The 27902-nt window shown below is 44.2% G+C and overlaps 2 protein-coding genes across 2 annotated transcripts in view; one reads left to right on the forward strand and one right to left on the reverse strand.

The window, feature by feature from the left end:
* USH2A (usherin) overlaps positions 1 to 14782 on the forward strand; it is a 534204-nt gene extending 519422 nt beyond the window's left edge. Inside the window, exons 76-79 of the mRNA XM_018556052.1 lie at positions 2800 to 3041; positions 4154 to 4243; positions 12318 to 12530; positions 14693 to 14782. Of these exons, the coding sequence (XP_018411554.1) occupies positions 2800 to 3041; positions 4154 to 4243; positions 12318 to 12530; positions 14693 to 14782 (635 nt within the window). The remainder of the gene's footprint in view (positions 1 to 2799; positions 3042 to 4153; positions 4244 to 12317; positions 12531 to 14692) is intronic.
* Positions 14783 to 20926: 6144 nt separating this feature from the next.
* The window catches only part of KCTD3 (potassium channel tetramerization domain containing 3), a 55511-nt gene continuing 48535 nt past the window's right edge, over positions 20927 to 27902 (reverse strand). Inside the window, exons 13-18 of the mRNA XM_018576180.1 lie at positions 27293 to 27463; positions 26818 to 26973; positions 25253 to 25349; positions 23051 to 23235; positions 22563 to 22701; positions 20927 to 21633 (exon numbers count right to left, since the gene is read on the reverse strand). Of these exons, the coding sequence (XP_018431682.1) occupies positions 21081 to 21633; positions 22563 to 22701; positions 23051 to 23235; positions 25253 to 25349; positions 26818 to 26973; positions 27293 to 27463 (1301 nt within the window). The 3' untranslated portion in view covers positions 20927 to 21080. The remainder of the gene's footprint in view (positions 21634 to 22562; positions 22702 to 23050; positions 23236 to 25252; positions 25350 to 26817; positions 26974 to 27292; positions 27464 to 27902) is intronic.

The raw sequence follows: 27902 nt of genomic DNA on the forward strand, positions 1-27902 counted from the left end.
CATATGCATGCACAGAAATGGCAAACACTGACATGTCAATTTGACTAATTTTATTTCAGTTTAGAAGATAATAGCCATTCTGGGTGAATGTGCACACCTGGAGATGTATACGGCCAATATTTACTATAGTCAGGCTATGTACATTCAATACAAAGTAGGAATTAGGGATGGGGTTTAGATTTGGGTCTACCATGGGACTGAAGCGAACCCTGATGGTTCGAGGACCCACTGAACCAATGTGAGATTTCTCCACCATAGTAACTGACTAAATATAATTTATTTCCTGGCCTTGGAGCTTGGGTCAGCTATCTCAGAAGGGCCAATAAGGTGGCTTGTGGATAAGTCACCCCCTCACCATAAAAAGGTAGGGTACGCAGCAGCCATATTGGTCTCTAGAACCTGCTCTGCATGTTGGCAGCAATTTAGGTCTTCCCAGGGCACTGGTTACCCAATCCAGGTCCCGTCACACATCTGGAGTCACATCATTTCTATTTGTGTCCCAGAACTGCTCAAACATTTCCATCCACCAGTGGATCACTACTATGAAGGCTGTATTTGTGCATATAATTCAGTTCTGAGGTGAGTGTCTGGACCACCAGGCTTTGGCGCAACAGAAGCAGCGAGTAATGAAAGGAATTTGGGTGAGTTGGTCACTGAAAGAATCTTGAGCCAGACAGGCAACCCACACCAGGCATATGACAAAAACTGAGACGTAGTAGCACCAGATCCTTCAGCTGGCAGAAGCTCAACCTTAACACCAGAGTGAGACAGGACAACAGATGGTGAGTCAGTGGGGTCAAGCTTAGCAGCATGTAGAGATTTGGCCAACTTCTACTAGCTATACCGTGACTTGGATAAATCAGAACTTTCACAAACATATTCACTATTGAAGCCTTGCAGGAAAGGCTCACTCTGCATCTGTACCAATAATTAGGTGGTGGTAGTTGACATTTTTGCCAAAAAAACAAAAACTGCTCCTGTAAGCAATGTCCTTTTTGGCAAAACATTTTCAACATAAAACTGACCACATAAGTTACAGTCTGATTGTGCTATCTCATTTCAATGTACTACAAACTATGTAATGCAAGGGTCTACCTGACTGCACATGAACAGAATCAATGGTTTAGATCAGTGGTTCTAAACCTGTGTAACCTCAGGACCCACATTTTTCCTTGATTAAGTCACGACCCAAGTCGCACTCCAATGGAATGCACAGCATTTCGGTACCACGTATTCTGGTGCGGGCGATTGAAATGTGAGCAGGAGGCGCGTTCAGGGTGCCATTCAAATGAATAGCAACGCAATGCACCTCCCACACCAGAACGCATAGTAGATGCGATTGCACTGAACTGTTCGATTAGCGCACTGTACTAGTGTGAATGGGCCCTCAAAAACACGGACAGACACACACAACCACAGACACAATCTCACACACATTCTTAACCACACATACACACTGCAGCTGTGATGGAGCTCCATCCAATATGTGCATTACTTGTACAGCTCCTTTGCATGCCTTGTGGATGTACCGAGAGCCAGAATGTGACGTCACTCCAGTCCAGACACCTCTACAGGACATGCGAGGGAGCTGTAAACAATGCACGTATGGCTGGAGCTCCCTCGTAGCCCACCCCACCTTAAGCTGAAACTCGGCACTGTGCAGCATATTTTAAATGGCTGCTTGGGGCAAGAACTGACAGTGCTGAGCTAGGGGGAGCTTGAGGAGCCACTCGCCTAGAAGAGTGGAAGGCCGCGTGCCACTGAACACTGGGCCGTGAACCACTTTTGGGTCATGACCCACCAGTTGAGAACCAAGGGTTTAGATAGATTTCCATACTTCACAGTTGTCGGTAAATGTACAGGCATTGCACAATCCAAACACCTTAAAGGAGAACTATGAGATGAGTGATTTCCACTCACCTCATAGTTCTAGCAAACAGTAGAGTTCTAGCAAACAGTAGATCGGGAGGTGAGCGAACACATACCGGGTTCGCTCACCTCTCGATCCTGTCACGGCTCTCTGCCGTGACAGGGGGAGGGGCTGGATTCCCCTCTCCCCGCTCCGATCTGCCAGCGCTGACTGGCGGAACGGACGGGGGAGGGGGTGGGTACAGCTGGCTCTGCCTCTAGATAGGCAGAGCCAACTGTCACTCACGCAGCTGGGCGGATCTCGACGCCGATGTCGGGATCCGCTCCGGCTGCGGCGTCTCAGTATACCGCGAGCTGTAGCTCGCGGTATACTGAGCTTAGGGTAACGGGAGGACGCTAGTTTGTGTCCTCCCGTTACCCTAAGGAGAACTATGGGGAAAAACACTGACCCCATAGTTCTCCTTTAAGACAAATTAGCAATCTTGATTCACAGCTACATAAATTAAACCATGTATTATAATTGCAACTGGTTAATTCTAATTATGTATTTGTGAGAATGACACATTTCCTTTATAAATGTAAGTAAAGTAAATAATAGTTATTTTTTGTTTTACATCCTCTGACCATACACATGGAAAAAAAAGCATACTAGCTCCATTTTTTTTTAAATAAATATTTTATCTGCTTCAATATTTGATTGAAAAATGTATATTTACAAAACAGGACAATAACCCCATAGGTGTTAAAGTGGAATGTGCATTTAAGAGGGTTTGATCATTCAATGCTGCTTTTAATTAGCTGTGAGTTAGTTCTATAATTGGATAGGTACAGTGGACTTTGCCAGTTAATTAAAGTCAATGACAGTTAAGTCCATTGAGTAAATATATATTGTTTAATGGGATAGTTATATGTTCCTGTCTCTCCCTTTAGCCCCCGCGCACTCGATTCCCAGCACAAAGAATGGGACAGAGGTGAGAGGAAAGGCTGTCTATACCGAGCTGTGGTTTATAATCCTGATGGCCTTGCTGGGTTTATTGCTGTTGGCCGTTTTTCTGTCCCTGGTGCTGCAGATGAAGCTGACCAAACATCCCTTCCCAAGGGAGCGCCCTCCGCTAGTTCCGCTCCAACAGAGAATGTCACCATCAAAGTACTCTGAAAATGAAACCTACACGGTATGTAAGTCATTCGTATCTTGAAGTATTATCAATAAAGGGTAGAAATTGAGAAGTTGGAGAAACTGAACATGTATTGTTTGAAAAAAAGTTATTTTTTAACTTAAAGCTCAAATGAATGCTCAGTTTAAAAAAGTTAACTACATTCCAGGTGCATGAAAACAAAATGTATTCAATGCCTTACAGTTTTCTTTCTCAAGCAGCCACAGTTGGTGTAGAAAAGTATATCCCCTGCCAGAAGCTGCAGAGTGGTATCATTGCTGTCTCTAGGAAGGCATTAGCTTCGTATCAGGGGTCCGACACGCCCGCTACTAAATCAGACCCATAGCTCTGCAATCAGCAAAGCTCATGTTCCCTATTTACTCAGTCAGGGGGAGGGGGGGTCGTGCTGAACCTCTGCAATGGGATCACTGCTTCCACACAGAGAGCAAGGGTCCTTCTCTGCAGCATGCTGGCAGGGGACGGGCTTTTCTACTTCCAGTGTGGCTGTTTTAGCAAGAAAACAAACTGAACGACATTGGGAACCTTTTGTTTTGATGCACATGAAATGTATTTAGCTGATTTTAACTGAGGATTCAGTTGGGCTTTAATATGTCTGGGTAAAAGGCTCATCAAACCATTATGGTCTTTCCTGAAAAAAAATAAAATATATTTTTTAAAAGTTGAAGTTACATTATTTCAACAGCGGGCTCCTACTCTTGGCATCTTATAGTTGCCAGCAGTGTGCACTGCACTGTGCATGTGCCACAGTCAGTGTACAGTTAAAAAAATGAAAAAGTTAAAAAGAGGGAAAGCCGTTTTTTGGCAGAAGATACAGGCACATTCTCTTCTACCAAAAAAATTCTAAACAGTTTAGTTCTGTTTTAACCAACTGCTCCAGAGCAATGTCAGCCGGCCTAGTTTTATATTATTTGCAATGTTTGTTTTTGTCTCTTGTAAGCTTCATATACATTTCATTAAAAACAAATGAATCCTAAATCTCAGGTGCACGTGAAAACATCCAAGTGCTTAGAATTTTGTCGGCTTAGAAGTCTCCACTCTTCTTTTCCTCACTCTTTTACTCTTGCTCTCTCTTTTCCTTCCTGTATACATCTCTGTATCTTGACATCTAGAAACGGTCAGATAGTCAGCAACCTGCTCTGCCCTCTTCAGTAATTCAAGCCTGCAACCCAGTTGGTCCTGCTGAAAATGTACTAGAAAAGGTAAGACACAGCAGTGCATCAAATGAGGGCTAGAGAAGATGGACTAACCATCGAGGATTACCCTGTGTTTGTACAGATACCACATTTCACACCACACTATCACATTCTCAAACAATTCATCCCACACAACTACCTCCTCATGTATCACTGGCCCCTCCCTTTTAGATTGCAAGCCTTCATGGGCAGGGCCCTCCTTACCATCTTGTCTTGAATGGCATTTTAATTGTAATGTCTTCTTTATATTGGAAAGTGCTGCGCAAACTGTTGGCGCTATATAAATCCTGTATAATAATAATAATTTATCGTAAAGCACTAGGGAGAGCCTTAGGTCATATGGCACATTGTACAGAATCTTATCTTGGTACCCCACCTACCAGTCTTGTTAAAAGAGACTTCCTTCTCTCACTGATGCTGACATAATAACACGTCCCCCTGACTTCCCGTATCCTTGGTGACTTCCTTTATGCTCCCTGACTTCCTATATCATTATAGACTTTTTTTATTTACTTTCTGACTTCCTATAACCTTCCTGACTTCCTACAACATATCGGACTTCCCATACCCTCACTGACTTCCTATATTCCCTCAGATTTTCTGTGTCCTCCCTGACTTCCTTTAACCTTTCTGACTACCTATAACCTCTCTGACTTCCTATATTCTCATTGATATTTTTTTTATGTCCTGGATAAGGAAGTGGATATATTTACTTACTGTACATTAACGCTGAACTCTAGGCAAATGTAATAGACACAATTTAATGTAGCTCTGTTATCATTAAAACATAATAAAATGTATTTTTTGTTAAATGCAAGCAGTGTAAATACCTACATTTGCCCTACTATCAGCCTTTTGCAGTGCCTGTACATCAGGGCTGGAGTGTACGAGGAAGACACAGCAGAAGAAGCCAATCAGTTTCTGTGCTGACAAGAAGCATGGTGATAGAAGGAGAGGGCAGAGTGACAGAGAGATGAGCTCCTCACTGTACTTACTGCTCCAGTCACAGGCTGGGGACGGGTCCAGGACATTCTGGGTTCAGAGGAAGTGGGTTGAATGATGCTGGAGATGAGACTGAGGACATCTAGTTACAGAAACAAAATACTGTAGGGGAGAGCTCCAGATTAAAAATGGATATTGCAACAAAAGCTCAGTTTTTATCTTTTAATTTGCTATTAATTTTTTTGCTGGTATTATGCCTTAAAACAAACTCAAGTAAGACATTACAAGCAACTACTGTAATTAATCCATTAAAAAAAGGGATTTTGCTACTCCATAAATAAAAAGCTGCTACTAGGCATTACTTTACAGGCCTTACACCCCCACCCACCTTTATCCCTAACAGCAGCTTTTTTTTTAGGTGACAGAGTCCCTTTAAATGCATTTTTGCATACAAGCATACAGCAATACCTGAACTTGCCTTGCTTTCTGTCTCTTGTAATCTTCTGCACAGCAGGACTTAAAGTGGGAAGGGTTGGGAAGCAGTATGAGCCAACCAGGCAACTGTGTTGCACAATGTTGTCTATCTAACACTAAGAGCTTCCTGAGAGAAGTGTGCAGTGTGGTGCTCTCATCAGTGTGCTTCCGCTCCCTCATTGCCCAATTACAGGTCAGGATGGGTCCTGGACCAGACTGTATTGCTCACCTGCAGTAAAGTATACAGGAAGGTCATAAGGAGTGCAGAACCTGGCTTTACTGCCCGAATCACGAGACCTAGATTATAAGATCAGCTGTAATGTGTGCCTGTTAACCATACACATGTAGGCAGACATTTTTATTTTATCCATTGTAACCTATTGTATAATGACAGGACTTGAAGTACAGAGGTCTTGTGGTTTGTCACTAAACACTGTCATCCTTCATGTCAACTATACCACAGTGGTCTTTTTCCACTATCTAGTTTATCATTTTCTTTTGGACTTAGAACGCAACGCTGAAGATTCCTTAGTTAGGGATGCACTGATACTAGTATCGGTATCGGTGTCAATGTAGAGTATTTGGGCGAGTACTCGTACTCGCTAAAAATGTTCTGATGCCTAGCCTGATACTTCCGGTATCGGGAAGCCGGGCAGCAAGTCATTACACTTGTGACAAGGGAGCATGGAGCCGGCTTCCAAGCCAATCAGAAAACTCGCTGCCCGGCTTCCTGATTGGTCGGGAAGCTTGCCAATCAGGAAGCCGGGTGCCGTGTATTGACGCGGCATCTGGTTTTCTGATTGGCTGGGAAGCGGGCTTCATGCTCCCTCGTCACCTCATGCATCAGGAAGCCGGACGCTGCGTCATTACACAGCGCCCGGCTTCCTGATTGACCAGAAAGCCAGCTCTGTGCTTTCTCGTCACCTAGTGATGAGAAGCATGGGAACGGCTTCCCTGCTAATCGGGAAGCCGGGTGGCGAGTCTTTACACAGACTCAGAAAGCCAGCCAGTCATTACATGCCGCCTGGCTTCCTTAATGGGACTTCTGGTATCGGTATTCGGTATCTGCCAGTATCGGAAAAAAAATATCGGTACTCCATACCGAAATACCGGTAACGGTGCATCCCTACCCTTAGTTTTCCATGGGCAGCACATCAGTGGTTAGCACTTCTGCCATGTAGTACTGGAGGTACCCGGTTTGTATCCTGGTCAGGATACTATCTGCAAGGAGTTTGCATGTTCTTGCGTGGGTTTTCCTACCACACTACAAAAACAGGCTTGAAGGTTAATTTGCTCCTGTCTAAATTGTCACTGTATGCATGTGAGATGAGGACCGTATATTGTAAGCTCCTTCAGGGAAGGGATTGACGTGAATGTGCATTATGTAAAGCCAATTGTAAGTTGTCAACGCTATAGAAATTCCAATAGAAATAAGAAACTATTAGCATTTTCGAAGCTGTAACTGCATCTAAGGTGGGATTCAGCTCCAGCTGTTTTACCCAAATGATGAGTGGTTCAGGAGCCAATTCATACAGTTCATTCAATACATTCATTCGGTGCTTTTCAATACATAAATCAATAAAACCGCTGAGTTTTTTCCATGCCAACAACAAAGACTTTGTATGAATCACCAGAACATTTTTAGATCCTGGCTGACAGTTGGTGACTTTGTTCTCTGTGTCTCCTAAGGAGACAAATTCCAAGGACTTGTTGCATCTGTCTCCCTCAATCTTTCTTCCTTAATTGTGAGGATTCAGGTTATAAGTAGCTGATCAGCTGTCACTTGACACATGTCAGCACCAATCATGGGACTCTTAGACTGATTCTGGAAGAAGTAGCAGATCTCAGGCCTGTTGAAGGTTCCTGCCAGTAGAGAAGGAAGACTATGGGGGTTTTTTTGGGGGTCTATAAAATGATCTGCATGTATGAGAACCATCTTTCTTTTATTTGTTCTGTATATAAATGGTTGTCTTTCCCGCCAACCTTTTATTCTCCTTAGGTATTTTTTAGTCTTTTAAAGTTTCTAGCTATTCCAGTGAATGTGTTTAACCCAATGCAAATTATCTTAAAATATGGGGGCAGCCAGGGCCGGATTAACATAGGGGCTTCCGGAGCACCAGTTCCAGGCCCACCACTGAAAATAGGCAATGACCTATGGCGATCTTGGGCGGTTGGGCTGAACACAATCAGGCAGAGGCAGCGGCAGCTCTCTCATCAGGCATAGTGAGCGGCCGCCTAATTAGAGAGACGTCTCTGCTGCTTCCCGTCTGACCGACATACAGCACCAGGCCCATGATACTCTTAATCCAGCCCCAGGTGCAGCCATATTTTGCTTGGTAGTTCCTTACTACTTGTCTCTATAGATGCAAAACTATTAGTCTGCTCACACGGATTAAAAACAGTGAATGGCTTATCCTGTATTCTCAGCAGGAATGGCCATTACACTGCTTGATATGAAGCTTGTCAATAGGAGACTCTACATACATGTAAAATAACTAGGCCCCTTCACTATACTGTAGTAGCAGAGCCGTTGAAGACTGGATCGATGTTCCCTATACATTGCCTATGCTTGGTTTTGTAATCTGATTTGTGATGTCATATGGCGGTGCATACCCCCAGCGTGTGACTGGACAGTGAAGCAGAAACTGACTAATGAGCTAATTTCAGTCGGCTCTCTCGTCCTATCAGCATGTTCCTTGCTAGCACATAAGGACTGGAGCACAACTGATTGGCTCCCTGTGCTGCTTCTCCACTCTAGGTCTAAGTTCTGCTGTACTGGGGATTGCAAAAGATGGATACCAGGTCTGATTCAGGTACTCACACTGCTTACATTTTAAAAACAATACATGAAATAATGTGTAACTGAAGACAGAGCTGCGTTAATGTGTCTTTTATATCTGCCTGGAATTCAGCTTTAATAGAAAATATTTTCCCGTCCTGCAGACATCTGTAGAATCCCAGGAAACTCCAGCTTGACAGACCTTTCCCAGTTCACTGATCAGTGATGGTCATTGTTGGTTCTTGGTTATCAGGTGCAAATGAATAAATTAAGTGTTTATTAAAGTAAATTTGCATGATACAGCTAAAGCCTCTAAGTCAATGAAGCTGCAAAAGTGCTTATAGCCAAACTCCAGAAATCACGTAAAAAATACCCATGCACTTACCCCCACCCCACCCCACCCCCTCCCTGCACTGCAAGGGTTAAATGCTTATTCAGTTTAGTGGTAGGGGAATTAGCTGTAAAAAAAAAATCTATTTCTCTCTTTGGCAGGCTTCAGATGCTCAGCTCTACTCTCTGACGCTCTGGAGTGCCCTTGCCATCCTCAGGTGCGATGCAGGATTATTGGTCCTGCGTTGTATGTGGTCATGTCAGCATGTGACCTCCTGCCGGAGTGCCTTAGCGAAGAGGCTTCGGGCTTAGGCGATCCCTTAAGACTCATCTCTTCAGGGAAGCCTATCCCACCTCAACCTAACCACTGAACTATCACTTTCTCAAACAATTCATCCCCACACAGCTACCTCCTCATGTATCCCTTGTCCCTCCCTTTTAGATTGTAAGCCCTCAGGGGCAGGGCCCTCCTTACCATCTTGTCTTGAATGGTATTGTGATTGTAATGTCTTCCTTATATTGTAAAGCGCTGCGCAAACTGTTGGCGCTATATAAATCCTGTATTATAATAATAATTCGGGAGGACCGGTCACACAGCGTGGGGGAAGCCTTCAGGAGCGAGGAATAAGTTGAGTAGTGCAGCTCATACCTCTACCCTTGGACTTGACAAGCATTTAACCCTTGCAGTGTAGAGGAGGGGGCCACACTGCAAAGGTTTTTTTTTTAATTCCTGGAGTTCAAAACCTGTCTGCAGCCAAAATTTGACCCTGTTGGTAAGATTTTATTCCACTTCCTATACCTGTGACAACAGGGCAAGAAACAAGGTAAGAGACTGTCATAGGGACTGGAAGCCAAAGTCGGTAAATATAACCTAAATGGGATTCTCATCCTTCCACATTTTACAGCAAAAAAGGGTATTGTAGCTTCTGTGTCCACAACGGAGAGATTTCCTGTCCTCCTTGTTCCTACAAGTCAACTCAGTGGGGACACAGACCCAACTAAGTCGGACAGATGTCCTATCACTTTGCCATTCCGTCCATAACTTTAAAAAAGTAACATTTTGTCTGTCTGGCTTTTAGGCATGCTGAAATCTTATTCTATACTGGTAACTGAGAGGTCACTTTAGGATGCCTGAAATGCACTTTAAGGTTCTTCAGGTCCGTTTGCTGCTTGATAAATGAGGGCGGCTGTCCTTTAACCCGGGATAAGGCAAAATCACTAACTTTCTTCCATTTTTTTTTTCAAAACTCAGAGTGATCTTGTGGCTGAATTGTCTGGTTCATCAAATCGGATTATGTTAAAAAGTTACATAATGCACCTGGAGGTATGCTGGTGTTGGTTTGCGCCTGCTGTGGGTGTGCAGTGTTTTATGCAATGAAAGATGTCTTCTACTGAGCATGACCTGTGTGATATCTGAAATGCAGATCTCTGTGGCATGGAAATTTGATTTAAAGGAGACCTGCACTGAGAGGAATCTATGAGACGCCATTGCTGATGTCTCACTCTGAAAATTATAACTGCCTGGCTGTCATAGTTTTAACACTTTCATTATTTGTCACTAACCTGGTGCAGATATGTAGATCTGGGGCTCCCACTAAAAGTACTGAAGGTAATGCGGACCTTGTACCAAAAGGCAAGGCCCGTTTCTTACATAAGGCTTCTGGACTCTCTGCCCCTTTGACGGCAATTCAGCATTTAAGACCTTAAAGTGATATAAAAGTCAAAGGATGTTTAAGCAACAGTGGGGCAAAAAAGTATTTAGTCAGCCACCAATTGTGCAAGTTCTCCCACTTAAAAAGATGAGAGAGGCCTGTAATTGGCATCATAGGTAGACCTCAACTACCGTGTTTACCCGAAAGTAAGACCTACCCCGAAAGTAAGACCTAGCGCTATCTTCAGGGATTTCTATAATATAAGACCTACCCCGAAAGTAAGACCTAGCGGATTTCTGTAATATAAGACCTACCACCGAACTAGGTCTTATTTTCGGGGTAGGTCTTACTTTCGGGGTAGCTGCACATAAACTGAATTTTAAATGTAAAGACCGGCCGCAGCTCCCGCCCCGCCCGCACGCCCGCCCACACGCCAGCCGCAGCTCCATGTATCGTGAGATTTTGAGTGCAAACCTTCTTCCATCAGCAAGGGCATTGAAGATGAAACGTGGCTGGGTCTTTCAACATGACAATGATCCCAAACATACCGCCCGGGCAACGAAGGAGTGGCTTCGTAAGAAGCATTTCAAGGACCTGGAGTGGCCTAGCCAGTCTCCACATCTCAACCCCATAGAAAACCTTTCAACTCCCTTTGGAGGGAGTTGAAAGTCCGTTGGTGTTGGTGCTGACACTGTCCTTCCTTCTGGAGGGGGGCTACTTGTGTTCCCCATGGTCCCTGTGTGTGTTGTAGAATAGCCACCGCTCAAAGGTTACTCCCGTGATGGACTACAATCTCACCTTTTTAGTTTTCTAATTTGTACTGAGATTGTAGTCCGTCACAGGAGTGAGCTTGGAGCGGTGCCTACTTTAAAACACACACAGGGACCATGGGGAACAAAAGTAGTCAACCTCCAGAAGGAAGGACAGTGTCAGCACCAATTCAGAGATGATTTGAGGATCTGCAGCCGAGTGATATACAAATAAGATACATTTTTGTTAATAGTTAAGGTACTTGAATGTATTTTTAAGATTTACCTCCAGAGTTTATTGTCACTTTAAGTATTGCTGAGTTGTTTTCCCTTTATGTATTAGGGTTGGAAAATCACAAAGGGTTCCGCTGATCCTAAGATCTGTCCATTGAGCAGTATGTGTTCCCAGGGGCCTGTTCACACTGGTCTGTTTCCCTGCAGTACAACACATACCCTTTATTACATGAGAATGCATTGAAAGCAGAAATCTTATTCTTTCATAGGTAGCTAGCTGACATCTATGCCCTACGCCTTAGTGCATCTTCAAAATGAAGAATATGCTGAATTTTTTTAATGTTTCTCTCACTGCATAACCAAGCAAAAAGAATAGATTGAAAAATGCACCAAAATGTTCATAAACCAGGCGTGGACAAATTTATATGGAATTCAGGAGCCAGTATTTTTTTTTTTTGGAGCAAGCTCCATTGACAACAACTAGAGAAAAACTCAAACGTTAGGCACCAGCTTTTTTTTTTAGGGACCATTGGCTACCTGGCTTCTGGGACTTGCCCAGCCCCATCATAAACTCATGTAGTAATGCATATTAGAAACAGGATTCGCCACAAGTGTTAAAGGGCTCCACATATAGGTTGTGTTTGGAGTGTGGTAGGCCTCCAAATAGACAGCAGAAGCCACTTCAGAAGACGACTATTTATTCTCATCTGGCCCACCGCCTGTACTTCAGGGACCGGTGGATGGAACCACAACACACAGTAAGGGACCAGGCTTCTACCTTTCATAAATCTTGTGCAGTATGGGAGAATCTGCCTATTCTATGACATGGCTGTCACGTCAACTACACATTGAGACATTTTTTCTAACTGCACTTTGCAAACTGTGTCTACCGTAATATACAAACTTGATTTCCTCTTCAGGGAATATCCGACATAAAGATTTCTGGAATGGAGGCTCACACCAGTCGTAACACCATGGTGGTCAGAAAAACAAGCCAAGGCCAGATCAGCCATAGCTTCTCCCAGAACTCCCTGCACCGCAGTGCCAGCCAACTGATCTCTTCCCAGGATAAGAAGTCCATTCTGGAAGGCTCTATATGGGATAGCGTTATTCAAGGACATGATAGCGGGATGGTAAGCATGTTGCAGACTTTGAAATATTGTTTAAAACTAAGTTTTTCAAACTTGCTTGGGCCCTTGATGCACAGTGCAAAGGATTAGAAATCATGTCACGCCTTCCAGCGATAGTGGCCTTTGGTTTGATGTCCATTGTATGGTCTTCTTGGACTCACCCTTTAGAAGAGACGATGAAGGGGTATATGATCATCTTGTATAAATGGTTCATATAGAAAGCTCGGTTTAAAAGAGAACTATGGGGTAACCGTTTTTTGATTTCTCTTCAGGGTCATGGGAGGACATATACTAATGTCCTCTGGTGACCTAAAACTCAGCGAGGGGAATTTATAAAAATTGGAGCAGGCAAAAATGGAGCAGCTGTGATTTCTCTCTTTCATTTTCAAATCTTAACTGAACAAATTGAAGAGAGAACCTGAGTGGTTGCCATTTTGTCTGCTCTGGTTTTGATAAATTCCTCCCAGTATATAGCGGGCTTCTGTCCACTATATGCTGAAAGAGAAGGACTGCGCTGCAGCCGAGACGGATACCGACAAGACTGTCGGGATCCACCCTGCTGGCTTGCCCTCTTCCCTGTCCGTCCCTCCGGTCAGCTCTGGAGGATCGAAGAGGGGGGAATCCCTGCGGGAAGTGGTAACTGACAGTCACTGCTCTCTGCAGGGAGATGAACAGGAAGTCAGCGATCGGTGGTATGTGTTCGCTCACTTCCCAGTCAATAGAACCATCCTGTGACAGCTTCGGTGTCACAGGTCGTCTTGAATTATGGGGATTAGAGGTGCACCGAAATGGAAATTTTAAAACCGAAACGAAACCGAAATAAAAAAATTGTCAGGCCGAAACCGAAAATGTTTTTTATTTTAATTTTTTCTAATTTTTAAAATATTTTATAAACTTTTTATATTTATTTTTATTGATTCATTCAATTTTTTATTAAATATTTTTATTTTTTACATTACTTTTAGGGGCTTCGGGGAAATATTAGGGGTCTAAGCAGGCCCCTGATATTTCCCTTTTAAAATAGAAAAAGAGATTGAGAACACAAAGTCCTCTATCTCTTTTTCTGTGTCTCCTATTTACTATAACCACAACCATGAATGCACAGGAGGTGATATAGATCACTCCCATGCATTCATAATTGAGGGCATAGTTAACATATAATGTCCTCAATTATGTACTGATCACTGTATCACCTTGCTCTTCTCTCTCACACGCTGTCACAGGTGGCTGATCGAGCGGTGTAGGGAGGAAAGCCCAGCCTCCTGTGACAGCGCTGTCTCCACCCCCACACCGCTCTGCCGGACTGTGATAGGCGGCTGAGCGGTGTGGGAGGAGACGCCGGCCGCTTACTGCGCTCTCCTCCCGCAGTTCTCTGCCGGCTATCAGTTTCTCTCCTCCCAGCTGGGACATAGAGCAGCGCCCAGCGAGGAGGAAAGAAATTAGGGATGCGCCGATGTATCGGCACGAAAATGGCACTTTTTGCATTATGCCAAAAGTGCCATTTTCGGCCGTTATTTTTCGGCGGCCGATATATGGGTGCATCCCAAAAGGGGATAAGCATTTTCCACTCACCCCATAATTCTCCTTTAAAGCTGTTCACTTTAAGGTCATTGCAAAGACAAGGGGTACACTGCGCTCAGAGGGAAATGGTTTATCATCCTTGGAAAGTATTCTTTATTGTAGCATCTGTAGAACTGTTCAATAGTCTCCCATTGGAGTTCGTTCTAGTGAATCTACTACATTGCTAGGCGTGTTTCTAGATGCAAAAATTATAATCGTAGAAAGCTGACCCGGGTAATATCTGTTTGTCTTTGGGGATCATAAAGGAATTTTAGAGCAAGTTGCAATTAACATGCTGTATATTGACTGTAGTCTTTCTTATCCTGTCATAGCTGGTCCCATCCTATGTTGAAAAAGGATTGCTGCCCATCCAGCAATCTGGCCCTGTAAAAAAAACAGCTGCTACAGCAACAGCAGTATTGCTGCCCAATGTCTGTAGTAGCACAGAGAGAAGTGTGGGCCTATGACACTAGACGTCTCAATACTGGTGGAAACCTAATGGGGAAAAAAACAATGCTGTTTTGCTGTGGAAATCAGGTTTTAAACACACAAACCCGTACATACATACCATTGTATATCTAATTCTATGGGTTTTTTAAATTCAGTATGTAGATGATGAAGATCTCATCAGTACCATAAAAAGCTTCAGTACAGTAGCCAAGCAACAAACAGCCTTCACTGATACACCTTTGTAACACGGAGACAACCATTGATACCGGCTGTATGAAGATGCCTTCATCATTCTACCGCTGTGACATGGAGGCAGCCAATGACCGATTAAGAATTCAGAAGAAAGGGCAGATCCGTGATACAAGTCAGTGGTAAAGAGAGGCGGAGGTGTGCTGGTCATAGCATTTGAACTGCAGACAGTGCACTCATCCCATCGTTAGCCATGAACAGTTGGAGCTATTGGCAGTCCTTCCTTTGCCTGGGATATAAGTAAATGGTTGACTTCCTGTTTGCTTGTGAGAGTATTCAAGTGCATGTATTTCTCATGAAATAAAAGTTACATGTGCCTAATGTGGGCTGCGTTTGCGTTATGTTGTGTTTCTATTCCATTGTATACAATAACCCTCACTGACCAGTTTCCAATGTACTAGCATTACCTCCGAGATCAGCACTCAGAGTAGGTGCATTAACCCCTCAATGACCAGTCTCAATATTACATGCAATGACCCTCAGTGACCAGTGGCGTAACAACCGGGGGTGCAGCAGGGGCGCGGGCCCCGGGCGAAAAGTGAAGGGGGGGCGCCGGCCGAAAATGGCACTTTCGGCTAAATGCCGAAAGTGACATTTTCCTGCCGTTTTGCCGGCGCGGCCGTGATTCCTTTCATCCCCGCTGGGACACAGAGCAGTGCCCAGCGGGGATGAAAGGAATCAGAGAGAAAATGACAGCCGGCCGAGCGCTGTGAGCGGCCAGTGTCTTTCCTCCCACACCGCTCGGCTGCCTATCACAGTGCAGCAGAGCGGTGTGGGGGCGGAGACAGTCAGCGCTGTCACAGGAGGATGGGCTCTCCTGTGACAGTGTGTGTCAGAGAGGAGAACGGGTACAAGCACTCAGCGATCATTGATCGCTGAGTGTTTGTACATAATTGAGATTTTGGGTATAGTACGCTGGTTATCATGCTGCCCAGCATATGTTGAATACATTTTAATCATGTCAAGGACACAAATCTCTGTTTTTTTGCGAGGTCTGGTATTCCTGCCAGGACAATGGCGGCTAAGGAATTGGAGTGGTGAGATTTCTTTTGGCAATGGTCATTGTGACTTTCACCTTTATAATGACAGTAATGACAGCACACACACACACATATGTACATTAAACTGAAGCTTTTAATACCTCCTTTCTGCATAATGTAAACCGAGTTACAGAGTGAGCACAAACACATCACACATTGTAAACTCCGCTCATATTACATCTTTTATATATATATATATATATACTTTGTTACATAGTACTTTTATAAAATAGTTTACATTGGTCTGTCTTTATTTTCCAGCTCAGTTAATGTTACAAGATTTCTGGAACGTTCAATACTGACAACAAAACAAAAAATCTAAACAAGAGTTAGACAAATGGTGCATTCAAGAAGTGGGTGCGTGTAGACACCCAAGTGCAATATTGCTGTAAATAAGCCACGCTTTGCAAACGCCGCTGAAATATAAAAAGGACTATTGCGTCTCGTGCAAATTATGCTATATTTCCATGAAAGAAAAAAAAAAAAAGAAATATAAATTAAATAGTTTGGATAAATGTATATGGACTGTGTCAGTGTTTTTTAGAGATTAGGATAAATAACATTGTGTCACTCAATAAATTATATGTGTACATTGCGGATTTGTACAGACAGTTGTACAGTGCAGTCCCCTTGCCACATCTGGGTCTTTCTGAAATGAACCAAAGATACTTGATCTCTCTGGTGACCACATCTTTCAGTATACAGGCACATAAATGGGAATGATATAGAAACTATATATATTTATATACACAGTAATGCCTCGGTTCACGAACGCTTCTGTTCATGAACAATTCGGTTCGGCAAAATTTTGCTTCCACTCACGAACTCCAAATCGGGTTACGAACACGACGCAGCCATCTTCCCTCTTTGACACGTGGTCGTGGCTTCCTCTAGGCGAGATCGCGGTCGCAGACAGACCTGTGCACACTTGCCGTGAAGCTTTTTTGTGTTCTTTTTAGCACATACAGTATTATTCATTCCAGCATGGCTCCAAAGAAAGTGCAAAGGTTAGTGTTCACTCTCTTCACACTGGAATGGACTTTGTTTCATATTTTTGTGGTTAAAATTTTTTTTTTACATATTGTTCAGAACGGATTAACCTTATTTACATTGAACTTTAGGGGAAAATTTGATTCGGTTCGCGACCCGAATCGTGGAACGACTTACATTTGTGAACCGAGGTACCACTGTACTATGTATTTGTACACAGAGTATGCCTACACATTAGCAACCAGCGCTGTTATTTCAGGGAACTTGGTGGCTATTCCCTTCCAGAACACTGGTGGAGTTTGTTCACCAAATCCCTGCTCTGGTTCCCAGCACCACCCACTGGCTTGGCCACAGCAAGGCTTTCTCTCCTGTTAGATTTCTCCATTTATTTTACATCACAAAGAATTAGAAGTAGAGTCCCTCAATGCATTTGGTATCACAAGTCCATCAAGGGATGTGAATTCAGCTTATCACTGTCCACCCAAAAAAATAATAAACTTTATTTAAAAATTAATGAACCGTCCCCTTAAAAACTATGCAGTTGTTGTTTTTTCTGGTATATGGTCAGAAAAAGGTTGCATTGGCAGGTATTATACTTCGGACTGTATTGATAGAATGAATGATGATCACAGAGGTTCCTCTGCAAGAAGTAATTTAACAGGCAAGGAAGGCCTATATTGTTAGTAGTCCCTACAGTGTCCCTTACTCCATTGGAAAAGGACTGTTGACCACCCCAAATCCGCAAAAGAGACTACCCGTCCCCCTAAAGGAACTGCCTTCCTCCTATTTAATGTCTAGTGAATGCCCTTACTACACAATTCAATTGGTTAAACAAAGCTATGATGTTGGAGCACATGGAGTGTGCTAGAGTGCAACCAGTAGAACTGTGCAGCAGACAGATGGGTAGGTAACCAAAAACTGATTGGCAGTGGGGAGAATAGGAGGTACGGGGGGCAATTAGTAAGGGCACAAGTCCCACTGTGAAATAAATAAAGGTGCGCCTATTATTACGGGACGTTGTGTACAATAACTAATCATTTAAACAGGAAAACATATGAAAATGCAGCCACTATAACTACTTGGAGATCAAGCCATCACAGTTCAGAGTCGCTGGATCACAAATCCAGTTTTAAGGTAACCGCACTGCACTCTGATCAAACCCTTAGTGTCGTCTTCTTACCTAGAAATATGATATATATATATGCATCAAAGTAGACTTGCTAGGTAACATTTGTACAAGTATTGTTTACAATACCGGTATAGAACAAAACATAAAAATATATTACTAAACAATAAAATATTTAAAAAAAAAAAGGATTAAACAGAGATGGAGTTAAACCTTAGCATGCTTTAACAGCAAGATCAAAGAAAATCAAGCACTGCTGGCCTCATTTACTACTGTATGAGATGAGAGAATTGTTTCAGTCTGTTACCCATGGTAATAAAAATGTTCATATCACTCCATTGATCCGGGAAAGAGAAAAGGAAGCTGGGATTGGTTTCTGTGGACAACACAGACAGACATTTCTTCCCTTACACACACACATAAATAAAGGCCAGTGAGAACACAATGAGTCCAATTCACATAAAGGAATTGAAGGAAAGAGAAGAAGGGATGCCGACCATGGTAACCAATCAGGCTGGACTGCCTAAATAATGGCAAATAAAATACCCTGCAAGAGATATGCATCTACACTTGCCTATCCTGGTGATCATTCCTCAGGTCTTGGCTTTCATGCAGAGGTATAAACTACTGCCCCCGGCAAAAGCGGACACATTTCCAGACGTGTCAGATATCAGGTCTCCTCACGTTGTGGTTATAGCCAATGCCGATGGGACCGCGGTCTGCGGCACGAGACCTCGGCATCCACCATCAGGGAGTGTTGGGTGTGAAGATTCTGTTGGAGGCTGTAGCTTTGGTAAAGATCCAAGGAATGGACAAGTATATACAGGATATTCATAATGCACTGAAAACAATCCAGCCGGAATCTGATTGGCTGCACTGGCCAACGCTTCCACTTGTTCCTCCAATGCAGTGTTTCCCAAACTATGGCCAGTCGCATCTCATCATCACAACCTAGTCATTCTTAGCAGCTTGTGCAAATTATTATTTCTGTAGTCTGAAAATTCCCTAACAACAACAGAGGCTGGCAAGTGAGACAGCAAATGAAGGAATTATGCCGAAGGAGGAATGGATGGTCAAACGTTTCCCTCTGCAGCATTAAGTAGGGTACTTCCAGCAGCATTGCTCATTCCTAGAGGTGATGGCTGGGAGAAGGTACATGGAAGTCTTCATTCATATACCTACTCCTGTCTTTTAGACAGTAAACCTATCATATATGACAGGCAGTAAACTTCACGTACAACATTTAAAGAAGACGCCTCCATTTCGGAGGCCTCACTTACAAAGAGATATTGAACAGCTAGAGCGAGCCCAAAGACAAGCAACATGAATGGTGCAAGGTCTGAGGGATAAAACATATCGGAGAGACTGACATATAATACAGTATACAGGTGAAACTCGAATAATTAGAATGTCGTGCAAAAGTAATTGCAGTAAGTGCTGCAAAAGGGGCCCAAACCAAGTACTGAGTACATATGCATGCTTGTACTTTTCAGAGCTCCGATATTGTTCTATGTACAATCCTTGTTTTATTGATTGCATGTAATAATCTACTTTTTTGAGGTTGTGGATTTGGGGTTCTTGGGGTTTTCATGAGCTGTAAGCCATAATCAGCACAATTATGACAAATCACAGGTTGAACATGTAATGAGTCTATCTCATATATTAGTTTCACCTTTTAAGTTGCATTAATGAAATAAATGAACTTTGCACAATATTCTAATTATTCGAGTTTCACCTGTATGTTGAGTACTTAGGATAGAAGAGAAAGGGAGGACATGACTAAAACCTCAAAATACAGGAGGGCAGGGTATTTAACATGAAGCTAAGATCAAGAGCATGGGGACATGACCTCAAACTAGCGAAGGGAAGCTCAAAACTAACCTTAGAAAGTATTATTTTACTGTGAGAGCAGCTGATGCTTGGAAAGGACTTTCAGCAGAGGTAGAGAGCCAGTCAACAGTTAGTGAACTTAAAGGAGAAGTATGAGGTGAGTGATTTACACTCGTCAGGAGGAAGATGTCAGTATAACCCAACTGTATCAGATTAACTAAATCCTGTGTCCCTAAAGGAGAACTATAAGGTGAGTGATTTACACTCATCCACATAGTTAGAGCCGACGCGTGACAATGAAACTGTCACATGACAGCTCTATAGATCGGGAAGTCAGCGAACACATACCGTCGCTCGCTCACTTCCCGATCGTCTTCCTGCAGAGAGCGGTGACTGCCAGTCACGGCGCCCTGCAGGGATCCCCCCCTCTCCTGTCCAATCCTCCAGCGCTGACTTGCGGAACGGACGGGGGAGGGTACAGCTGGCTCTGCCTCTAGATAGGCAGAGCCAGCTGTCTCTCACGCAACTGGGTTGATCCAGACAGAATTGTCGGGGATCCATTCCAGCTGTGGCGTCTCAGTATACCGTGAGCTGTAGCTTGCGACAAAGATCTATATACTGATCTATAACCTAAAAAGGTTAAAATAAAAAAAAAAAAAGGGATAGTTAATGGGCCATCTGATCTATTTCTGCTGTCACTCGTCTGTTTCTGTGTACCCTTCAGTTTCTTGAGTGCCCTGGCAGCCATTGATTAAGGTCCTAAAGTCGGAGATCTAGTACCCCAATCTTTGCACTTTGTACCTCTTGACTGGTTAATAGGGCTTGCAGAAATTGAGGGATGTAGGTCCTCCCCCCTGTTTGATTCTCTCTCCAGGGACTCCACACCAGGCCTACCAGTGTTGTTAGGTTTACTAACCATCATATAGGACAGGTTTGTTTTGACCAATCATCAGGAAAGTCTGGAACCTCCGTGTGCCTTCTCAGCCCCTCTGGAAGAGTTGTGTCCTACATTTACACGGCCTCTTTCAATACGGCCATGGAGCCCTTAGTAGTAAATACATCCAGTATCCCTGTTCCACCTGCCACTAACAGATGATAATACAGTGAGTGAGTCTACGGCCCCCACAAATCCATCCTGTACATATGTCCTAACCCTTGCCATGTACTACTGTTAGTACGGGTGAATAGCACAAATGATACACATCTCACACTTTGGGAAACACTGCTGTAGTGTTCATAAATAAGCCCACTATGCTTGTTTCCTGCACTTATGCTTGGACAGCAAAGATTTCCCCCTAGCTAGTAATTTCACAATGCATAGTCCTGGCAGGAGGAATCACTTTTTTTGCGCCGTGGTGAAGTGGTGGACTTTGTAGGCGATGGCGACGCTGTACCAGAAGATTCACTTCCGCCATCCCCAGGTGAGGAGCTTAAATGAGGTACTTGTGATACTTTACGTCTGCCAAGAAACGCTCCGTCAAACCCGCTTCTCCGCTTCGTCTCTGGCTTGGGATCGTTTTCCTCCTCTATGATCCTCTTCCTGACATCAGCATTATCAGGGAGATGGCAAGGATCAGAAATTGCCTCAGCACCCTTGCTTCCTTTTAGAGGAATTGCAGGTTTTTTGTCAGCAGAGCAGCTCTCGTGGTCATTTGTTTTTGGGTCATCCTTTGCCTCCAAACTTCCATTCTCCAGGTTCGCTTTCTCGCAGTTGTTTTTGTTGAAGCTGAAGGATTGGAAATCTCGGTAACTGTGGAAGCTCTCTGTGCGCCGGGCCCGTGCTAAGAGGGGGCTCTCACGGTAAGGCCTCACTGAGCCGTAGGTGGGAGCTTCGTGTATTGTTTCGTGTTGGAGTTGTAAACTGTAATGAAGGACAAAAGATTAAAAGGGGTACACCAGGCAAATAGCTAAATGCACAGAACTGTTTAACCCTTGCTGTACTGTAGAATTACACAGCATTAGGAGGGAACAACGCTTTTTCTGGGTCGGCAGATTCTGCCCCAAATCGCTGCACACTAGACCAGTGGTTCTCAACTTGTGTAACCTCAGGACCCACATTTGTCTTTGGTCATTAAGTGGCACCACACTGGAGCTCGAGGCATTGCGAACTGTGGGCGGGAGGTGCGTTTGGGGTGCCATTCAAATAATGGCAACACAAAGCACCCGTGCAGCAGAATGCATGGTACAGTGCATTAATCGTGATCAGCACTAGTTGGAACAGGTCCTCAAAAACACTGACAGACGCACACAACCACAGACACTCCCTCAAACAACCAAATACACACTCCAAAAAAAATGTGACATCACTCCGGTACAAGCACGGCTATATGGCACGAGAGGGAGCTGTAAGCCATGCACCTATGGATGGAGCTCCCTCGCGGCTATACACCCAGCCCACTCCCCCCCACCTCAAGCTGACACTCAGCACCAGGCCACATATTTTGAATGGCTGCTTGGCACAAGAACTGACAGTGCTGCTCTAGGGGGAGGCTGAGGAGCCTCTCAGATAGAGCAGTGGCAGGCATGAGGTGACCCACTTGTGGGAACCATGGCACTAGACATTACCACACTGGTGACACCCCCTGAAGGCCAGATAAGTAACTTATATCCCTTACACAGCAGGCACTCCCACCAGAAGACTAATTTTAACTTTAACTGCCATGTGCCAACTCTTTCATGAGTTTTGAAAGAATAAGAACTATAGGGAGTTTTAGAGAAGAATCCTGAATAGCACTGACATGCACACACAGCTATAAATGAACGGACTGTAACACAGGTTTTCTAGTTTACCTGGAGCTGGAATCACGAAGACGACTTTGGTAAACCACAGAGGTGGCCGGGCTGATGTTTGGCGTAGCACATCGCGAAGCGCTAAGGTCACACTGATCAAGTAACTTCAAGAGCTCTTCTTCAGTTGGGCCGCCAACATCTGGGAAAACTAAGGCAAACATAATGAGCTTCACATTCATATACCGTGTTTCCCCGAAAATAAGACCTACCCCGAAAATAAGACCTAGCACTATCTTCAGGGATTTCTGTAATATAAGACCAGCGCTGTTCTATTCCTTACAGTGGCTAATGAACACAGAGCAAATGACAGTATTGCCACCTGTGCATACTAAGAGCACTGGAGGGTTTCTGTAATGCTCCCAGCATACACCAGTAGCAGGATGTGGCAATAAGTAACATAATATATGAAAGCTGATGCAAGATGCTCATCGCATCAAGAATGCTACAGCTGCTATCCACACAGCACCCCTCCTCTGATAGTCACTTACCTTTGTCCTCTATCTTTATAACCATGTCCATGGCAGTGGTCAGATCCCACATTTGAATGCTGCCATTGGAATGTCCAGTAAAGAGGTAACGCCGAGGCCTGGAGCCCATACGACTAGATCCTTCACATTCCCGTACAGTAAAGCATGTGATAGTAGTGCAGTCTACAGCTTGGATTTCACAGATTCTGCATAGGACAAAAACTGCTTAGTATTTTCATTCATTAAAGTGGTACTCCAGGCAAAACTAGAGGGAGGAAGGTTCAAATATTTTTCAGGTTTTTGCTGCCGTCTGTTCCCATCGGGAAGATTTCTCTTCACTTCCTGTGCCCAGGGAACTCTCTCCAGAATAAGGAGAAATCCTATCTTTGACAGATGTCACTAAAACTTGGAAGATTTCCCCTCTACGCCTGTTCCAGGGACAACTGTAAAATGTTGGATCCCCCCAGCCCCTCATTTTCTCGTCTAATGACAATGGTGAGAAGATCTCCCAAAGGTGACATAGACCGCAAAAAACAAAAACAAACCTGACTCTTAACTCATCTAAAACTAATAAACCCAACTGGCGGGGGGAATATCTTTGAGTGAACTTGTCAGCCAGTCAATACAAGGCCCTGCCATTACCTTTGTTAGCGCATCTTTTGTGCACCCTCCTGAACCTGGTTTCACTTGGTTATAAAGGGCTTGGCTTACCTGAATAGGAAGCCAAGTCTCACCACCTTCTGCCACCACATTAAAAGAAACGGCTTGACTGTTGGCAGAGCCTGACCAACCAAGGTGCGCATTTTCAGGACACCCTCCTACGCATTATTCCGTGTCACCTCCGTCTGAGATGTTATTCTTTTAGTGCTAGCTAAAAATGACAGCTGAAGCAGGTTTCAGTAAGCTCTGTTCTCCGTTTTCCATTCAGCTGGTTCTTAATGTAAAGCTGGCCAAATATATACAATCTATAATTATATATAGTGTGTGATCATTCTCATTAGGTATGCATTGAATGGGTTGATTAGGCTGACCCTCCCATTAGATAGCGAAATAGATTGTACAATGACATTGTTAAGAGGCCATCTCAAAGAGACACTGAGACATTGCCCATTCAGGTCATACAGTGTTATTCACTAATCTGCCAGAGGCAGCCGAGTGAATAACTGAGCCAAAGTGAAGTGAGCCGAACAACGTTCGGCTATTCACTACGGCTCAGTACGGCTGGCTGAAATCAGCAGTACATCGGATGCACTTCAGTCAGCCGAACATGCTCGGCTGAGCCGAAGTGCAGAAGGACTTCGACTCACCGGATCCAACATCTGAGGTACCGAGCAGAATAGGAAATCAATGAGAAAAAAAGAAGTTTGAAAAAAAGATTTAAAAAATGTAAATAAATGTTAAATCTAAAAAAAAAAAAGATTTAAAAAAAAAAGAAACAATTGGGCGGAGCTAGCAGTGACAGCTAACTTCGCCCCAACTGTTTCCTATTGGCCGGCACCTGTTAGAGTCTTCTAGCAGGTCCTGGCCAATGAATAACAACTGGGTGGAGCCGGCTGTGACGTCACGGCCGGCTTCGCCCAGTTGTTACGTCACGGCCGGCTTCGCCCAGTTGTCATTGTTTAATGACAGTTCAGCGTCCCCAGGTCATTTGGGGATGCTGATCTGTCATTACAACTGGGCGGAGCCAGCCGTGAGATCACGGCTGGCTCCGCCCAGCTGTCATTTGCGAGGTGTTTGGCTGTCACTTCGGCTCAGTGGAGCCGAAGCATTTGCCTTCGGGAGCAGCACGGGCTATAGTGTATAGCCAGTACAGCAGCCCTTCGGTTCGACTGCACCGAGGGGCTCCCACAACCGAAGCTAGCCGAAGGATCAGCCGAAGCGATGGCTGATCTCTCGGCTAGCTTTGTGAATAGACCCCATAGTGACAGTGTATGCTTCCCCGCCTAAAAATAATTCATATTCTCCTTTGCCGTCTCTGCACTTTGTTAGAGTGGGAGTGGGGCTTCAGGATATGGGGAAGCATGTGACTTTCCCCATGTAACAGCCATGTAGTGTGTTTGAAGTTACATCATCTACCTAGATAAGCTGCAACATCATCCAATACTCAAGTATACCTAGGGAGGAATTTTGCAGCAGGGAGGTGGCAAAGGAGATTTTTATCTTGGTCAAGACAATCAAGATTTAATAAACAGTAATGTGGTGACATCACAGTTACACGGTTACCTTTTTCCAGTTGAAGAAAGCCTCACAAACAGCTTGTTAGTGATGGGAACCACTTTCTGGATAAACACCTGCTGGTCGTCTCTTTCTCCAAAAGGTCCTGCAAGCACAGATTAACAAAAACTAAGGTGAGCGAGTAAGATGATCGCTGCCAGCTTTATAAAAGCAAACCAAACAGGAAATCTTAAAACAGTCTTCCATTTGGCCAACCAGACATGACTTGCTAGATTGGCTCCACTAGTTTTCTTGTTCATTCTAAAGGGTCACAGTGCCCGTGTGGTGTATGAAATGTTGACTCTTCTCCACAGAACTCAGCCTGCTCTCGGGAGACACTCATGCCGGCTTTCATACTTACTTCTTTTTATTTTATTACCCGCCACAGGGAACATATTGTACTCGGATTGGATGTGGTCACTACTTGTAATGATAGCATTCAGTGAATTATTTCCTTTTTTGTTTACATCCTTTTACTTATATTTTTCTCCACATTTACCTGCAGGCCAAGCTGTCCACCACAAGTGAAAGTTAAAGGGGTTGGAACAAACCATAGAACACTGAGCAGGCGCTAACAATGGTCAATTTTTATTTCAAAAGGCATAAAAACTTTTGTTGTAATTGCTTAAAAACTGTTTGCTGGAGTCATTTGTTTGTCACTTTAAATACATTTCCAATTAAAGAAAAACCCCGGGCTAAAATAATCTTAACACTTCCAGTAAAGCTACCACTGCACTGTAAGACCCCGTTCACATGTAGCGACATACCTTTGCAGCGGCCGGGATAGCGCGACTTTCGGGGCGACGATCCAGCGACGGTAGCGCGACCTTCTCCGTCGGGCTCCATAGAAAAAAAGCAAAATCGCGCAAAATCCGCCGAAAAAAGGGTCCGGTAGAAGCGACTTGCGACCGCGACGAGCGACGCGGAGTTAAGACAGCTCCATTGAATAGCATTGGCCGGCGACTTCTCGCGATATGTCGCTACATGTGAACGAGGCCTAAGGGTTAAATGCTCATTTTTGCTAGGGCCAGTTTTCTTTTTCCTGGAATGTGCACCGCTAAAATCGCTGGAACCTGATGACCGAATCGGAGACCAACGACACTTCTTCTAACAGGGTGACAACCCTAAAATGCCTTGCAGTGAAATCACTGCAGTGTGCTTACGCTGTGCAGCAGCTGTAAGAACCACGGAGGAGGGCTATCACTGTTGTCACTGCTGATAACCCTTCAACCAAACACTAGTCAGTGCAGGACCCGCCAGCTCCATCCCCACGTGTGGTTACTGACAGCATGGTGCTCTCCACATCGCCAGAGGAGGGGGCCCAAGCGAAGTCCTAATGGACGCCCTGCATAAGTAGGATGTGACCTAAGGCGCTCTCTCTCTCACCCTCTTTCCCAACGCTCTGATTGGCTCTTTGGTCCCTGTGATGATGACACAGGGGCAATAAAGAGGAATTCCATGCTTCATGAGAAGTTAGTAAAGTAAGAAAATGACATTGCCTCTAGTGGGACATTTACATCATCAGGAGGAACACAACCAGCACGCTCCCTACCAGTGTAACAAAGAGAAGGTACCTATGTCGTTGCCTGAAGAGTAGCTCCCGTGACTCTCTGTTTCTTCCAGTGAAAGGATCTTGAAGGAGGCGAGGGGGGTTGATCCCGGCTGTGTGGAAATCATCCCTCTAAAGCGCGTAACAGTCCAGGTTCGGACATGATTATTATCAGCGCAAACTAGGAGAAAAAAAACAAGACACCGATTTAAACCTTTCTTGCATCAGTAGTAATATAAGGAATCCTTGTAGCAAAAATGTACGCAGCATTGCGCAATGCCTAAAGAGTTCACAGGTACTACAACAAAAATGAAATAGCTCTGCCTATCAAAGCTTAGCCTGCAAAAATACAACCAAGCAAAAAACATTTCTTTTTTTTTTTTACTTTTGATGGAGTAGGAAGGGCTAGAACCTCTGCCAGGTTTGTACTACTTGTACTCATTTGACATATTAAGTAAACAGAATACGATACACTTGTGACAGCCCATCTGCACATATACCTGATACGAGATGTTTCTCAGACAGCATGATCTTTGTCACAGGGCTTCGGTGAACTGTAAATGTCTGGAAGAGCTGAGGCCCGGAGCCCACCGTCTCCGGATGCTGAACGATCACCCTCACTGCTCCTGAGCTTGTGCCATAAGCAATCTCGATCCAGTTTCCGCTGACACCTGCAAAGACAACACAATGTGTGGGTAAGATGATGCCAAACATGAAGACATGTTATCAGATATTGTCACTACAGGATGCAGTAGTAACATGGGGATCAGTGGGTAGAACCACTGAGCATATCGGGGGACCAGGAATCAGACACTCGCGGAAGGGTCAGTTTCTGAAGGGACTTTAGGGGACACTTTTTCTTCATGACAGCAGCACTGGGTATAGTGGGCCACGGAAAAGGTGGTATTTACTATCTTCTTTACAGGAAACTCTTTTATGGGCACCTTCAAGTTAACTCCTTGAGGACCCTTTTGCTGCCGAGACCATTTTTTCTTTTTTTGCCCGTGTTATAATCCACATTTTAGGCTTGAAAATTACTTCAACCCCCCCCCCCCCCCAACATTATATATTTCCTGAAAGCCAACACTCTGTAGAATAAAATGGTGGCAG

The sequence above is a fragment of the Nanorana parkeri genome, unplaced genomic scaffold (genome assembly GCF_000935625.1).
Source record: "Nanorana parkeri isolate BGI_ZX_2015 unplaced genomic scaffold, ASM93562v1 scaffold1, whole genome shotgun sequence".
Taxonomy (NCBI): domain Eukaryota; kingdom Metazoa; phylum Chordata; class Amphibia; order Anura; family Dicroglossidae; genus Nanorana; species Nanorana parkeri.